Source organism: Mirounga angustirostris, unplaced genomic scaffold, assembly GCF_029215605.1.
Source record: "Mirounga angustirostris isolate CCGP_5_RB_7025 unplaced genomic scaffold, mMirAng1.0.hap1 SCAF_12, whole genome shotgun sequence".
Classification (NCBI taxonomy): Eukaryota; Metazoa; Chordata; class Mammalia; order Carnivora; family Phocidae; genus Mirounga; species Mirounga angustirostris.
Genome location: NW_026991720.1, coordinates 90,465,488 through 90,481,853, shown reverse-complemented (window position 1 = coordinate 90,481,853; position 16,366 = coordinate 90,465,488). Strand labels below are relative to the sequence as shown.

At 43.3% G+C, this 16,366-nt stretch overlaps 1 protein-coding gene across 1 annotated transcript; it reads left to right on the top strand.

Annotated features, from left to right (window-relative positions):
* Window positions 1-1,324: 1,324 nt before the first annotated feature.
* Window positions 1,325-13,226, top strand: SFRP4 (secreted frizzled related protein 4). The gene is made up of 6 exons (XM_045864916.3): window positions 1,325-2,125; window positions 3,387-3,467; window positions 3,564-3,629; window positions 5,891-6,089; window positions 8,533-8,596; window positions 10,566-13,226. The coding sequence occupies exons 1-6, from the start codon at window positions 1,681-1,683 to the stop codon at window positions 10,749-10,751; spliced, it is 1,041 nt and encodes a 346-aa protein (XP_045720872.1). The 5' UTR covers window positions 1,325-1,680; the 3' UTR covers window positions 10,752-13,226.
* Window positions 13,227-16,366: the final 3,140 nt, after the last annotated feature.

The following is a 16,366-nucleotide window of genomic DNA, read 5'->3' as shown; positions in this document are numbered from 1 at the left end:
ACATTGTGGGTCTAAGCTTTGGAGCCAAAAAAAAAAAAACCAAAAAACAAAATGAAAAAACAACTATCTGCCATATGTTCAGATTTCTAATTGAACTATGCTTTTATGTTTTTTTTTAAGATTTTATTTACTTATTTATTTGGGAGAGAGAGAGCACAAGCTGGGGGAGCAGTGGAGGGAGAAGCAGACTCCCTGCTGAGAAGGGAGCCAATGCAGCTCAATCCCAAGACCCCGACATCATGACTTAAGCCGAAGGCAGCCGCTTAACTGAGTCAGCCTCCCAGGAGCCCCTGAATTATGTTCATGAAGATTAACATTCAGAGACCACGTTTTCATATTCTAATGCCCTAAGAAGATATCATATACCAGAAATCTTACTGCCTGAAGACTGATGTACATTTGCAACAATAAAGCCTGCGTTTTCTGTGGAGACCTGAGCCAGCGGTTGGTTTTATTACCTTTTCCTAATAAAAATAAGAGAAAAGAGAACACAAAACATACACATTTGCTTTCCACGGTACACAACTTCTTACTCAAGTAGTTTCAAGCACATCAAAAATCAAGATTCTAGGCTGCTGGGCTGGAAATCGCTTGGCCCGAAGGGGGGAAAAGATCTTTCAGCTTGTGGTGTCCGGTGCTCTGTGTTTTCTCCTGGGTTTCATTCACATTGGAGAGAGGAATAGGGAGTGAGAAGAAGGAAGAGGAATGTTGGCGGATGGAAAACATTCCTAAACTAGAAGATGCTATTATTGCACCTTCAGGCATTTCTGTTCCTGGAGCAGGTACAGACCAAATGCCATCTGGAAAAACCTGAGCCCAAACTCATGTCTTCTAGTCACAACAATAACAACAAAACCCAACTCCGTACAACTGGGGGAGGGGGCGTTTGTTTATATAACGTGTCTATCCGGTCCCACACAGTAGTCTCGCCGCTCAGCGCTTCTCATGCCCCCTACTGGAGAAAGCAAGCATGCTTCAGAATTAAAGGGCCGCAGAAGTTCCCATTTCCCTCCAACTCTGTACTTGGGGAACCTCTAAGGCAGAGAGGGCGCAAAGTTCAGCTTTGACCCAAATAACGTCTTCGCCTCTCCTGAAACCCTCTCCTGCACCCTCTTGGATCCGGTGTCCAAAACGACTGCCAGACTCTGTTTCTTGGTGCGAAGAAAAAGGACTGGCCAGACTAAAAAGGAGGGACTTTGGGGAAATGCAGGATTCCAGCCCTGGGCTGCGGCCCGGAGGGGATGATGTCACCGCTCCGGCAAAGCGAGGGCTGGGGGGGGGGGGGGGCGCGGGTGCGGCCGAGGGGGAGCCCGCGCCGCTCCCGCCGCTGCCAAGGGAGCGTTCCGAGCCCACGTCAGGGGACGCGTCGGGATAAATAGGGTCCCGCAATGGCCGAGGCCGGCTGCGCTCGGAGCTGCCGGGTCGGGGACTGGAGCTGCCTGGGCGGGTCCGCGCCCCGCAGGCTGAGGGCTGGCGCTGCTCGCGCTCGGTGCGCCGGACGCCGGATACCCCCGGCCGCTCCCGCTGTCCCGCACCGCTGCCGACCGCAGCGCGGGCGGAGAGCCTCTCCCGTGCCCCCGAAGGACTTCCTCCCCAGGGAAGGGAGGACGAGAGACTAGGGGGGCAGCAAGCCGGGGGCCCCTTCTGCCGGTCGGGGTGGCGGCGCGCCAGCGCAGTGCCATGCTGCTCTCCGTCCTGGCGGCGCTGTGCCTGGGGCTGCGCCTGGCGCTCGGCGTGCGCGGCGCGCCCTGCGAGGCGGTGCGCATCCCCATGTGCCGGCACATGCCCTGGAACATCACGCGGATGCCCAACCACCTGCACCACAGCACGCAGGAGAACGCCATCCTGGCCATCGAGCAGTACGAGGAGCTGGTGGACGTGAACTGCAGCTCGGTGCTGCGCTTCTTCCTCTGCGCCATGTACGCGCCCATCTGCACGCTGGAGTTCCTGCACGACCCCATCAAGCCGTGCAAGTCGGTGTGCCAGCGCGCGCGCGACGACTGCGAGCCCCTCATGAAGATGTACAACCACAGCTGGCCCGAGAGCCTGGCCTGCGACGAGCTGCCTGTCTACGACCGCGGCGTGTGCATCTCGCCGGAGGCCATCGTCACCGACCTCCCCGAGGGTGAGGCCGAGGGGAAGGACCGAGGGGGCGAGGGGCATTCTTGGCAGTTGCTGCCACGTGAGAACCGGGCGGCCACTTCTCCCGATGCCAGTGGGTGGACGGTCAGCACCCCCCACCCCACTTCCGAGGGTTGGGGGAGGTGGGAAGGGCTGGTGACCAGACTTTGGGGAAAAGTCTGGTTTCCCTACAGGAATTTCGGAAGCTGAAGAACACCACGTCCCATAGATTATGTGTGTGCAGGGTGAGGAGGTGCTTATAAGTGAGCCACTGGGGGCATTGTCATTGACAGAGAAGAGCGGCAATAGCAGGTGGGGCATAGGACGGGGCTGAGCCAGTGTTAAGCACTTTCGTTTAATCCTGAAAACAGTCCCACCGGGATTCTCCAGTTAGTGTCAGCTCTTGAAAACTCTTGCCGAAAAAGGCAGTACCAGTCATCACTCCCCACCAGGAGTGCAAGTTTGTAAATTTAGTTGTTCTGGAAAATTGTGACGTCTGTTTCATAGTCAAACTCTGTGGCGTCTTCCTTAACTGGATAACAACTTTTGCTTCCTTTTTTTTTTTTTTTTTTTTGTCACTTTGCTGCTTTTCTAGGATGAAGGAGCAAGTTTAATTCCATTTCTTGAAATGAAACCTAAGAGCATTTTGCATGCTTTTATCCCGGACCCAGGTTCCTGCACATTTAAAGAGATTATGGTGTTGCCTCAGTGTAGTTTTTGAGGTTCTATCTCAGAGCATTGCCCAATACATGAAGGAGAAGTAAAGTGAAGGGAAAATCGAAACTCCTCTCTAATTCAAAGCTTTAGGGAAAAAAACCATATTTATTGCTTACATTATATAAATGATAGAGGGTTATGCTTTGGAGAATATACATATAGCTGTGAACTGTTTCTGCACTGCAAAAGGAGAGGTGGTGATTTGGAAATATTCTGGACATTTTGATTAGTATCAACTGTCAACCTGGAAAAACCAACATTTTAAAATGGATTTGGAAGGGAAGTTGGCTGTGTGTATCAGCCAAGTCAAATGGACACGCATTCACGTCAATTTGTGCTCGATGGGTAAAATCTCACTCGAAAGTCTTCTTTCCTAAGCCCAGGAATGTCTGTATGAAAGAGGTAGTCAACAGTCATATGCCACTTTTACAATGTAGTGTTATTCTTTTGATACTGTGCTAGTGTGTGTCTCCAGATGGTTCTTTATTCCAGCTGGGTGAACAGGCTAAGTCACTGACCACACCCACGTGGCTCTGTGTGTGTTTCAGACGTTAAGTGGATAGACATCACGCCAGACATGATGGTTCAGGAAAGGCCTCTTGATGTTGACTGTAAACGCCTAAGCCCCGGTGAGTTCTTTCGCCTTGAGGTTCCCTCTTTGTCTCCTCCCCAGAATGGTTTCAGGACACTTTTCCAACTTCTTGTCTTTCTTTCGTCTCCTCCAGACCGTTGCAAGTGCAAAAAGGTGAAGCCCACTCTGGCGACATATCTGAACAAAAACTACAGCTACGGTAAGTCATCGGACGCAACCATTCACCTGAGGACTTGCCACATTGCAAAGCCAGCCACAAAGCTGATGACAAAGGGTTTACTTACGTGGGTTCTCGACGTAGGTTCCCAATGGCACAAACACAACTATAAAATGTCTTGCTCTTCTGGGTAAATTAAGCAAAACCAAAGTAGATTACCCAGGGAGAACAGTGATGTGGATCAGAGCACAAATTTGCCTTCAAGGTCCTCCTTGTCTTAGGGAGAGGGGCCACTCAGCCAGGCCAGCCCATCTGACCTGTTCTCTTCCTGAGGTTTCCTGAAGGATGGGTGAGTGATCCATGGGCTGGATTATCTGAGGCCCAGAGGCCCAGGAACTAAGACCTGCCCATCTTTCTTTTTACTTATAAACACCTGTTAAAAAAAAAAAAAAAACCTGTAGATATTTAACATCTTAAAGGAATTGTGGGGAAATATGTACAAGTATTGACATAGTTTAAATGCCCTCCTCTCTTACTGAAAAGAACAGTCAGCACGTTCTTCAAAGAATCAGGCTATTTTTAATTTTTTAAGTAAATTTAATTCCATTATCATTTGAAAGTAAATTTAATTAAAAATAGGTTCTTTTAAAATATCTATTTGGGCTCCTTTATGTACCTTTGCATCTCTTAAATTACTTCTGTTGAAATAACAGGAACTGTTTAGGCAAAAAGGTCATTTTATTTGTTAACTTTGTTTTCCATAATTCAAACTGAAATTTTAAATCATGAACTTTATGTAATATTTCATATGTGAAAGTAGGACGATCATGGCCATATAAAAGTGTGAAGGGGTGCCTGAGTGGCTCAGTCGGTTAAGCATTACCTTCAGCTCGGGTCATGATCCCGGGGTCCTGTGATCGAGTCCCACATCAGGCTCCTTACTCGGTGAAGAGTCTGCTTCTCCCTCTCCCTCTCCCACTCCTCCTGCTTGTGTTCCTTCTCTTGCTGTGTCTATGTCAAATAAATAAATAAAATCCTAAAAAAAAAATAATAAATTTTAAAAAATAAAAGTCTGAAAAACATAACCTTTTATTTGAATTGTAAGATTTGAGATTATACATAGCCAATGTGGGTAACTCAACCAAAGGGAAAAAAAAGCACTGACTTCCAGTAGCTTTCATTGTTGTTGTTTTAAAACTGTTTTTTGTAGATATTGTCTTAATCTAATCTATTTTTTCCCTCATCTGACACTATCCAGCCCTCCTTACTAACCAGAGTTTCTCCATAACTACTTTGATGATGAAACCATTTCTATTTAAGTCCTTTGGCTTCTTCATAAACCAGCTTTCTAGGACAGAATCCAAGACAGATCCGTGCGAGGCTGATTACAATTCCATGGAAGGCAGTAATAGCAAGGGACCAAAAGGGCCAGAATTTAAAGCTTGATCAGACACACTAATGTTAACAGCCATCTGTAATAAAAGTTATACTTCTGCTCACCACAGACCTGGCTTTGACAGTCTGTGCAATTAAAGGATTGAGAGCAATGATCTTCAGAGACTCCTTCCAGTTCAAAAATGTTATGACTTTAATAACTTCCTTTGGAAGAGAGGAGGTTCAAGCATCAGACGGGTAGTTGGACCATACAACTTTAAAGTGGCTTCTGAGGGGCACCTGGGTGGCTCAGTCGATTGAGCGTTGGACTCTTGATTTTGGCTCGAGTCACGATCTCATGACCTTGGGCTTTGGGCTCAGCGGGGAGTCTGCCTGAGATTCTCTTTCTCCTCTCTCTCTGTCCCTCCCCCCACACGCTCTCTCTCTCAAATAATACATCTTAAAAAAAAAAAGTGGCTTCTGAACTCAAGAACATATGATCTCACTTCAGATAATCACAAGGCAGAGGATTAACAAATATTGACGTTCCTGACATGAATTTCCGGGTAGGATTTGGGCAGACAAACACGCAAACAAACGGGACTAATTTTAGGATTTTGAGGCGGGGAACAATCTGTGCGGTTCTTTATCAGCTGCAGCTGATGAGGAGCAGTGGCCGAGCCAGCGGCAGAGCCCCGCAGGAGCCTGCTCGTCCCCACACACCTGCACTCTGCCGCAGGATCCGGGCCTCGGCAGACAATGCTGACAATCAGATTGTGTGGGCTCCTTGCCTGTGTCTGGGCAGCGTGGACATGACCATAATTACAGGGGGGATTCTTTAAGAGAGGTTCAGGAGTTGGCGCGGATGCACCATCCTTCTTTGTCTTCGAAGGCTCCATCAACACTTCTGTCACTTTTTTCAATCGCAGTCATTCATGCCAAAATAAAAGCCGTGCAGAGGAGTGGTTGTAACGAAGTGACCACCGTGGTGGACGTGAAAGAGATCTTCAAGTCCTCGTCCCCCATCCCTCGAATGCAGGTCCCGCTCATCACAAATTCTTCCTGCCAGTGTCCTCACATCCTGCCCCACCAAGACGTTCTCATCATGTGTTATGAGTGGCGCTCCAGGTAGGCACGAAGGGGCAGAAGCAACTGCACGCTGCTTCTAGAAACCTGAATCTCATTTAACAGGGATGGTTTATTTAAAAAAAAAAAAAATGGCACCAGTAGTTCTTTTTTAAAAGACAACTAACTAAATAAATAAATAAACAAATCGATCATTTTAATAGATGCCACTGTTACCATATCACATATCCTAAATATCATTGAATTCCTCATGGCATTAAGGAAAAATTGAAATAGGACTATTTGAATGGAATCTTTAAAAATCAAGTTCAGAATTCATTAAGCAACTTGAAAAATCATAGGCAGATATACTACTATGAGTTAAAACAGTTCTTTTCAAACCATTCAAATCAATCTTAGTGTGGCAAATCCTGAATATTTTTTAAGAGCTCTTTAACAACTTACAGATCGAGTAAAGATGGCCATTTAAGATGACAGGTCCACATTTTCTTTATATACAAAATAAATGTACAGTATTTGTTTGATAGACCATCACACACACATACACGGTCAGACTCACACTCACACACACATACACGCATATCTCTGGGAGTGTGCGTCCCCACCTCTCTTTCCTTGGCATCTTTTTATATACTGGTACATTCCTTGTAATGGAAAAATCAAACTCTTCAGACCAGGTTCCAGGAAGGACCCCATAACTTGCTGCAGGATACATCTCCAACAAAAGGACTCCTTTTTTATATAACCAGTCTTCCCTTTGATTCCCTGCCATTAATGCTTATCTGTTTCTTCTGGATACAGCTATGGACTGTTTCTCCAAAACCCCTTTTGAAACTGACCTCACTTGAATACTTCCTTGATCTGTATCCTGTCAGTATTTGGGTACCGTCCTCGCACCGTGTATACCACCTTGTGTTCTTGGCTTTAAAACTGTTCTTCTACTCATAACTTGTCTCTCTGAAGAAGTTGAATGAATGAATGTTGACTGAAGTTTCTGGGCTCATCTCTTGCATAGTATTTGTACCTGTTACAGAACGAGATGCGGTTCTGGGACCGTACCAGATTGCTAGTCATTAAATCCTATTGGGACAGATGAATGGATTATAAATGAATTAAATAACATCTTTCCTGTCATCCTTTCTGTTCACTTATAGACTTATTATAATTCTGATGAAAATACCAGTAAAAATATTTTTGAATGACGGGGAGTTATGTCTTCATAATTGATGCTGATGATCATTTGAAGGAACAAACGGGCAAGGGCATGTAAAGGAGATTTTGAAAATACCATTTGAAAGGAGATCTGCCTTAGGAGAAACAGAAAACTGGTACCGAGCTACACTTGCTAATGCCATGTGGGGCAGGAGTACACATGTAGGTAAATAACACAGAGGAAGCAGTCTTGAAACAGATTCTAATGCATAAAATAACTGATTGTGAAGGAGATATGGCAAATCAATTGGACATGAATATATTATTTAGTAAATGTTGCAAATATTTTCATTTGGAAAACTAGTACATATTTTCACTTTATACTGTACTATAAAATAAATTTCAAATGGATTAAAGAGCTATTTTTAAAACGTAATCATAGAAGATAAAATCAGGTGAATAGATATGTGAAATCTGAAAGGCAAAATACTTTACAAACATGAAATTAACGTAAGAAATTACAAGGGCAAAATGTCAATATAGACTTTTGATGACATAATATCATGGACATAAAAATTACCCAAGAAGGCCAATAAATATTGAGAAAAATATTTGCAATGGTTATGACAAAGCAATAGTAACCTTACTGTATAAAGAGGTCATATAAGTTCATATTTGGTACATTAAGACTACAATATATAAATAATGTGTACATAAATCTATACAGACAAGTTCCAGAAGAAATACAAATAGTATTAAATTTACCTCTTTAATTCTCCAACCCAAATTAAAAAATAATTTGAACGAAAGTTCAACCATTCTGAAAACAATTTGTCCCTGTGCATGGAAAACCTTGAAAAAAGACATATTCTTTGGCCCAGTAATTCTACTTTCAGAAATCTGTCCTAAGGCAATAATAAGTCAGTGCACACTAGTATATATATACAAGGACATTTGACTCAATGCTGGTAATAGTAGCTAAGCAAAAGGAGGTTCAACAGTAGAGAAAGGCCTAAGTGTATTATGCATATCATTGTTGAAATATTTTATGGTTATTAAAGCTGTATTTTTTAATTATTCTAATTATATGAGAAAATACATATAATAGAATGATTAAAAAATGTACAGTATGATCTCAATATACAGTGTGATCTAAACACATATATATAGGGACAAGGAAGAATAAAAGGAAATACTAGTAAAATATGAATGGTATACATGTGGAGTGTACAGTTAAGAGTTATAAAGAATTTTGGCTTTTTACAATTTTTTGGATTTTTAAACTTTTTCCTTTCATAATCAGAATTGCTCAAGATCAATTACTTTTTTTCAGGATGATGCTTCTTGAAAACTGTTTAGTTGAAAAATGGAGAGATCAACTCAGTAAAAGATCCATAGTAAGTATAATTAGCAACACTACGCATATGGAGTTAAGGGCATGTGAAGAAATTCTTTAGAGCTGGGGGATTCTTCACATTCTTCTCTCTCCAGGCCCTCAGGGGGCCTGCAATAGCGGCACAATTTGCCTTTTGAATAAGTAGTTAAGAGCACAGCTGTTCTGACTTGGAAGCTGTAGCATTGATCTCTCTTCAGCCTCAGAGGTGATTTGGTTGCATTCAATACGGATCGACTGATTATTTCCAGGTTAAATTGGTGGGGTTTTTTTTTTTTTTATCTCTTTATGGTATTTTATTTAACTATTTTAGCAAAATCAGTCAGGTACTTGAGCAGAATTAACATCCAGAGGTCTTAAAACAGACATAGACATGTAAGGGTGTGAATACGCAATTCTAAAATTCATTCTGTCTCTGTACAAAGCATAATCTTTCCCTGTACTTAAGATAATTTTGAGACTCTTGTCAAAATCAGTTATCTACAAACTGTAATCATTCTGTGGCCAAATCCCTGATTTTAGTGGTAACATCATGGAAATATTGGTAATTCAATTAAGGGAGTTAGAATAATTTTTTTTGCCCAGAGATATGAGATCACACCAGAACTAAAGAAATCAGGTCATTGGTTGGAAATGTTTAAAGCATTCCCTCTCCTGAAAATACGTTTAGATGTATCTAGAGGAATTTGTGGTTTCCGGTTCACGAAAGGTCTTACAACGGCCCGGGGCCTCTCAGTTTGCGAGGGAAAAGACTGATGGAGAAGGTAGTTTGAACACAGCCTCTCCTACTCCGTGCATTTTGGAATAACACAACGGTCACATCTGAGCTAAAAACTCAGGAGCTGCTCAGGAGCGCGCTTAGCCTTACTGGACAGAAAATTCTAGCGGGATTGGTTATCCGGTTTCCAGGACTACCGTAGATTAGAAGCGTCAATGTAGAAAGTCAGTCCACCATAAGAACCTGAGAGGAAAGCAGGCTTTCAGGAATCATAGAGCTGTTCGGGCCATTCAGTTTTGCAGCAAACATTCCAATATGCTTCAGTGAGAATTTGAAGCTAAACCATATAATAGCAAACGTGGTGAGTTCATTATTTCAGAACAGACTAGACTTGTGCCCTGGGAGGGTGGGGGCTGTGTTTCTCATTTCCCTGCATTTCTAGTGCCTCGGACAATGCCTGGCCTGTGGTCATGCTCACACTCTTGGCTGAATGAAATACACTCTGACCAAGTAGGGGCGTATAGGTTATGCTAAAAGGCAATGTCTATTCAAGTGGACCCACTTTTTCAGTTTTTTCTTACATGCTGCTGTTTAAGTTTCTTTATATTATAAGCAGTGAGTCCTTTTCTATGAAGGAAACAACTATCCAGAAAGTCTCATTTCTCATTGGTTCTGGGTGGCTAACACTTGAGCGGATTACTAGAGGTGGGAGGGGCTCTGTCTTGGATGGAAGAGCATTAGGTGAACCCAGCCACAAATGCGCTGGGAGGCCCCCTGGCCTTCCTCGTGGGCTGGGTAAACTTCTGCTCTCTGCGATGTCAGAGCCTCTTTGGAAGGCTTGGCAATGCACGAATGTCGCAGCACAGGGCGGCGGGGCCAAAGTGCCTGGCCTGCGGTCTTGGGCCCCGGAGTCAGACTGGTGAATTTGGCTCCCAGCTCTGACATTTGTCAGCTGTGTGACTGGCTGCAAAGGGGCCGTGTGTGCCCTTTCCTGGCCACGACTGCGGTGTCCAACCTAGCAGGGCTGTTGGGAGCTTCCGTGAAATGAATGGGTATCAAGACTTCATCCCATCTTGAGCGCTTCTCAAATCCTCTGGTGTGTGCCAAGTGCCCGGCAACACAGGCTGGCGATTTTATTCATTGTTGTCACGACTCAGCTATTACGGGGGGGGAAATGGCATCGATTCTGACATCAGTTTCCCAGCATTACACAGTGCGATGTCTCTGACGGTCATGTGTGCAAATTGCCTCCCAGCAGTGGGAAGAGAGGCTGCAGGAACAGCGGAGGACCGTTCAGGACAAGAAGCGAACAGCGGGGCGTACAGGTCGTAGCAACACCCCGAAGCCAAAGGGAAAGCCGCCTGCTCCCAAACCAGCCAGCCCCAAGAAGACCATTAAAGCTAGGAGTGCCCAAAAGAGAACAAACCCCAAAAGAGTGTGAGCCAGCTGCCTTCCAGAACCGAGACTGCCCCTCAGGCCGAGGCCAGGCACTGCCCAGCCAGCCTGGGGAAGGCCCCGCTCCCCTTGCCTTAACAACTGCAGAACTCCTCCTACACACATCTTGCGGCATTTTTCTTAATGATCTGCTTCCGTTTTTCTTTTTCAGCCACCACAAGCCGTAGTGGTAGGTATGTCCTTTGGTGTGGAAGGTCTATGAAAGCTGAAAGCTGGTGGACAAAGCTTCTGGCGGCATTCAGAGTAGCCTTCGTGGGGCCTACTCTGGGAGATCTCTGTGTGGGGAAAAGATGCTTTTGGTTCTTACCATTTGACCTAATATGTGCATTGTAAAATAAATGCCATATTACAAACAAAACACTCATTTTTCTTTTTACAAGATGTTTTATTTCAGTTTGACTTGTGCTGTTAGAAGGTTCGTGATAGTCTAAGATGTGATTGAAAATACAATGATTCTAAGGAGGAAGGCAAGAGGAATGAATGTCTAAAAGATCTTTATGTGTTTGCTGTTCGCGGAAGAATTTCTGTGATGAAAGGAGGATTATGGAAAATTGAGGTATTGAAGAACAACTAGAAAAGCAGGATATGGAAAATTGTAATGATTTTTTTTTTTTTACAAAGAACACTTTCAGCTCATTTTTAGCTAGAAACTCTAGAAACTAAAATAATAATAATGATAACTAAATAAATAAAAGGGAAAGGCAGACACACCACATCTGGATCCTTGTTTCCTGACTACCATGCCGGGGGTGGCAAGGCTCTGAATTCACATTCATGATGCTTCTCATTAGTAATTGTTGTGTGACACCAGAAACAGTTCGTTTCTCCTATTACGATTTATGCACCAGTGACTCAACCCCTAAAGAATTTTACACCCCTGGATGTGGTGCTCATCTCATCTCCCCGGACATCCTAGGTATCTTGATGCCAAGCCTGAGAGAATTTTTCTCTCTGCGGAGAGCTGGTGCTTACAAAGTTCCCGTGGGCCCAATGGGGGGAGGGCCAGGCCTCCAAAGTCCCTGCTTCTCAGCCGGCCCTGGTACCCCGCTACACCCCAGCTCTGCACTTGGAACAACTACAGTCACCTCGCCATTCAAGGAGGTAGAGGAACAATCTGAAAGCTGAAGTATAAAATCTCCTTTAGCTTTCTCAATGTCCCTGCTTCTCAGAGAAGGTGTGCAGTGACCTGTCGTGCTCACACAAGATCATCAGACACATAATCTCCCTTCATCTCTGTAGCCATCGGGACACAGAAGTGAGGTGTGTGGGTAAGCCCAGGGAAAGTGGAGAAATGGGGTTAATAAGAATGCGGGCATGGGCTCCCCTCTTCTCTGTCACCACCGCAGGGCGCTGGAGTTGAAGGAGTCCAGTAGATGGACCCACATTAGGGTACCAGTAAAATACTCGGTGTATGTTTCTGCTCCCTTAGAGGCCAAACTTCTCCGGCCCGTAAGGAAAGCAGGAGAGGGGTTCAGCATAGCATCCACACCAAAGAAACCTACGCAAGGCCGTTAAAAGGAATTGGCAGCCGAGTCTACCTCCTCAGCGTTGTAGGGATTCTCTGGGGAGGGGAATCAGAAATGGAACTCTCCATGGAAGTGGAGAAAAAACATATGTAAAAAAAAGTCAACACCCTCAGTACAATTCTGAAGGTTATAAGAGTTTGGAGAGGACTACATATTTAAACATTGTTTAAATATTTAACTGAAATCGCGTACTGAATATTAGACGAAATGTAATACTTCGTTAGGAACACCAACACATTATACAGTACTTAACTAAGCACGCTTATACATTAGACAAGATGTAACCAGGCACATATATCAGTTTGATTAAATGAGAAAAGATGAACCAGGCCACTTGGTTTATTTATTATGAAAAAGTCAAAAACAAACATCAGCCGACACTGAGAGTAATATGACAAGTACGGTAGTGGCCTTTGTGTGAGAGCTAAAAATTTCTTTCTCTCCCTTCAATATATTTTCCATCGAAATGCATGTGAGAGGAGAAAAATAAAAATATATGGAAAGGAAAGCTGAGGTATTGAAATGAGAATTGTTTGAGAGTTGGATTACTTTAGTGAGGAAAAAAAATCTTATTTTGCAATATTTAGATCAGCAAATCTCATAATTAAGGACAACTGCAGGCATTTATTTTTTCAATAATTTTGTTGGTCTTTTAATAATATAGTAAACATGTGTTTTCTATAAAGTATTTAATAAATGCATAAAATAAAAATAGTGGAATTAAAATCCTACCTTATCCTACTTATAGCTATGCAGAGGTAATCACTGTTCGTATTTTGGTATACAATTTTCCAGGTGTTTCCTATGAATTTATGTAATGATTTGAGGGAAAAAAACCTAGGAGCTTATTATACATACTGTTGATTAACCTTCCTTCTTCACTCAGCCTCTTATTCAGACTAGTTCTCATGTCAATAAAGCTGATTGCCACCTCATTTATAATGGCCCTGTTGTATTCCATGGTATGCGTTACTCGACAAACCCTTATGTTATTAGAGATTCAGGTTGTTTCTTAACTGAACATACTGAATAACTGAATCAACATCTTGATAACTAATATCTGTGCACATCCTTAATTAGTTCTTCGGGAGAAGTCAGTTTAAGTAGCATTGCTGGGCCAAGGGGTATGCCCACCAAGGAAAGTTCTTGATTATAGTGCCAATTATCCATCAGGATGTTGGACCACAGATAGGCAAAAATGCTGACCTTCCAAATCCTCACTAAGATTGTTTCTCCCTGTCAATATTTCTTTATAAATTTCAGCTGGGAACTGGATGTCACCTTGGGCAAAGCTCTGCTCTTCCTCTGTGAGCCATCACTGGCAACATTCTCAACTCTCCAAACACTCGGAAGCTGGGGGATGAGTGATGAAGCACCTCATAGAGGGTATAGTCAATAGAGAGATGATAGATACGATAGAGAGGTGAGAGATAGATAGATGATAAATTTCTTAACTTCTGGGGAAAGCCTATGCAAACTTCTCAATTTTTTTCATGAATCAAATTTAATAGTATAACTGGTCATCTAGAAAAACCAAAGAATTAGGGTGTAGCAGGCATGCCAGTAGATTTCCCCTCAGTCCAGCCTTCTTTTTAAGACACATGAGAATATAAATAACCTCAGTTTCTTCCTTTCTAGTTGGAAACCAAAGCAGCGTAGGACACCTGGGTGGCTCAGTCGGTTAAGCGTCTGCCTTCAGCTCAGGTCATGAGCTCAGGGTCCTGGGATCGAGCCCCACATTGAGCTCCATGTCGGGCTCCCTGCTCAGCAAGGAGTCTGCTTCTCCCTCTCCTTCTTCCCCTCCCCCTGCTCTCTCTCTCAAATAAATAAAATCTTTTAAAAAAGGAAGGAAGGAAGGAAGGAAGAAAGGAAGGAAGGGAAGGAGGAAGGGAAGGAACAAAGAAAGGAATCAATGCAGTGTGAACACACTTTTGGTTTCTGTCCTTGGATGCTTATAGGATTGTCTATTACAAACTTATAAAAAAATCTCCTTTTCTTGAGCTAGCTCTAGGGTACTTCTATTTGGTGGAACCAGTCCCTGAATAAAAAAAAAAAAAAGAAGAAGGGCACTTTTTTTTTTTTTTTTTTTTTGCCACAAGTCTCTACCTGCTGTTATCACTGATTCTAAAAGCAAAAATGGTTACTTGGAATTGTGGAATCAAAAGTTGAATGGAACCTTAGAAGCCACACTCTAGCCTGCAGGAGAAAGGCTACACCAGCGCTTGTCTGATGCCTCACGTGTGGTCAGAGAAAGATCTGGGCTCCCAAACTTACTCAATTTCACTTTAACAGACCAAAGGGCTCTGGTTTGTCAGGAACATAAAGCCAGGCTATTAGAGGGAAGCCTCATGTTATCACCACGGGAAAAGCAATAAGAGAACAAATTAGTGCTTTTGGTTACAGAATGATATATGCCAATCCTGATCATAGTTCCTGACAGGAAAATATTTTTTTGAAAAGTATTTTACCCTGAAAGATATGTCATGGGACAGACATGCCAACCAAAAATTTTAGTTCATTGTCAACTTTGTGGCTTTTAACTGATAAGCACAAAATGGAGTTAACCGTGGAAGGATTCCATTGGAGGAAATGCCAGTGAGAGAGAATGGAGGGGGGATAAACAGAGCCGGCAGGGTGGACAGTGTGAGGGAAAGAAGTTGGCGGGAAGCGCTTCAGACGTCCTTCACGTCTTAAGGAGAATTGGGCAAGGCTGCGGGAAGCCGGACATCAAGGAGTCCCTCATTTCCCGGGCCCGGCTCTGTGTTCGCGGCCTGCCCGACTCAGTCATGGATGCAGACCAGCCCATGGCAGCCTGGTCTTGGCACAAGGCTCGCAATGTGTTTCTGACTGTGGTGTCTGGAGACCTGGTTAGTCATGGTCCCTGTGGTTGGCGTCAAGCAACAGACGTCTCTGTCAACTTCTGTAATTGTCATCTCTAAACTATTTGAATCTGTAAAACCCCAAAACTTTTACATCTTCATGTCGTTATGTCTTCTCTATTTCAAATTTATTGAAGGGAAAATGTGCCAATCACAACTACAGTCTTACGGTATTTACCCTTCTAGCGGAGAGAGGTCTCTTTGTACTAGAGAGTAAGGAATGGCAACGATGAGGTAATTAATGAGGCCATTCATGGCAGGAATCAAGTCCAGGATGTGTGATTTTGCCTTTACAGGTCCACACAGTGTTAAGCATAAATGTATAAGCATAGGCATATCTAGCTCAATATTTGTATGAGATCAGTTTTATGACTGGATAGTCCTAAAATATGTAGCTGCAATATCTATCTAGATGAGAACCAAATTTGGATCACAGTAGTGATGTACATTGAAAGGGAAAAAGAGCATACTTTATTAGCAATTAAATTTAGGGAAGACTCATAACCAGAGGGCTGACTCCAAATGTCACAAAGTTGGAATAACATGAATAACATGATGAGGTGTAAAGAACTGGGATGAAGCAAAAAATGGTATTATGAATAAAATTCCATCATGTATTGAGGGATATCTAAAATGCCGTTGTTGAATCAAACTGATGCATTTTTAAAATTCATTAACATTTTTAGTTTTCTTTTTTTCTTAATTTTTTTCTTTTTATTTATTTATTTTTTTTATTCTTATGTTAATCCCCATACATTACATCATTAGTTTTAGATGAAGTGTTCCATGATTCATTGTTTGTGCATAACACCCAGTGCTCCATGCAGAATGTGCCCTCCTCAATACCCACCACCAGGCTAACCCATCCTCCCACCCCCCTCCCCTCTAGAACCCTCAGTTTGTTTTTCAGAGTCCTTCCTCTCTCATGGTTCGTCTACCCCTCCGATTTGCCCTGCTTCATTCTTCCCCTCCCGCTACCTTCTTCTTCTTCTTCTTTTTTTTCTTAACATATATTGCATTATTTGTTTCAGAGGTACAGATCTGAGATTCAACAGTCTTGCACAATTCACAGTGCTTACCAGAGCACATACCCTCCCCAGTGTCTATCACTCAGTCACCCCATCCCTCCCACCCCACCCCCCACTCCAGCAACCCTCAGTTTGTTTCCTACAATTAAGAATTCCTCATATCAGTGA

Bases quoted from the DNA above. Each gene is read 5' to 3' on its own strand.
- SFRP4 (XM_045864916.3), top strand. From the start codon at position 1,681: ATGCTGCTCTCCGTCCTGGCGGCGCTGTGCCTGGGGCTGCGCCTGGCG. The intron at 3,630-5,890 runs GTAAGTCATCGG...TTTCAATCGCAG, and splicing joins GAACAAAAACTACAGCTACG to TCATTCATGCCAAAATAAAA. The intron at 8,597-10,565 runs GTAAGTATAATT...ATTGCCTCCCAG, and splicing joins AACTCAGTAAAAGATCCATA to CAGTGGGAAGAGAGGCTGCA.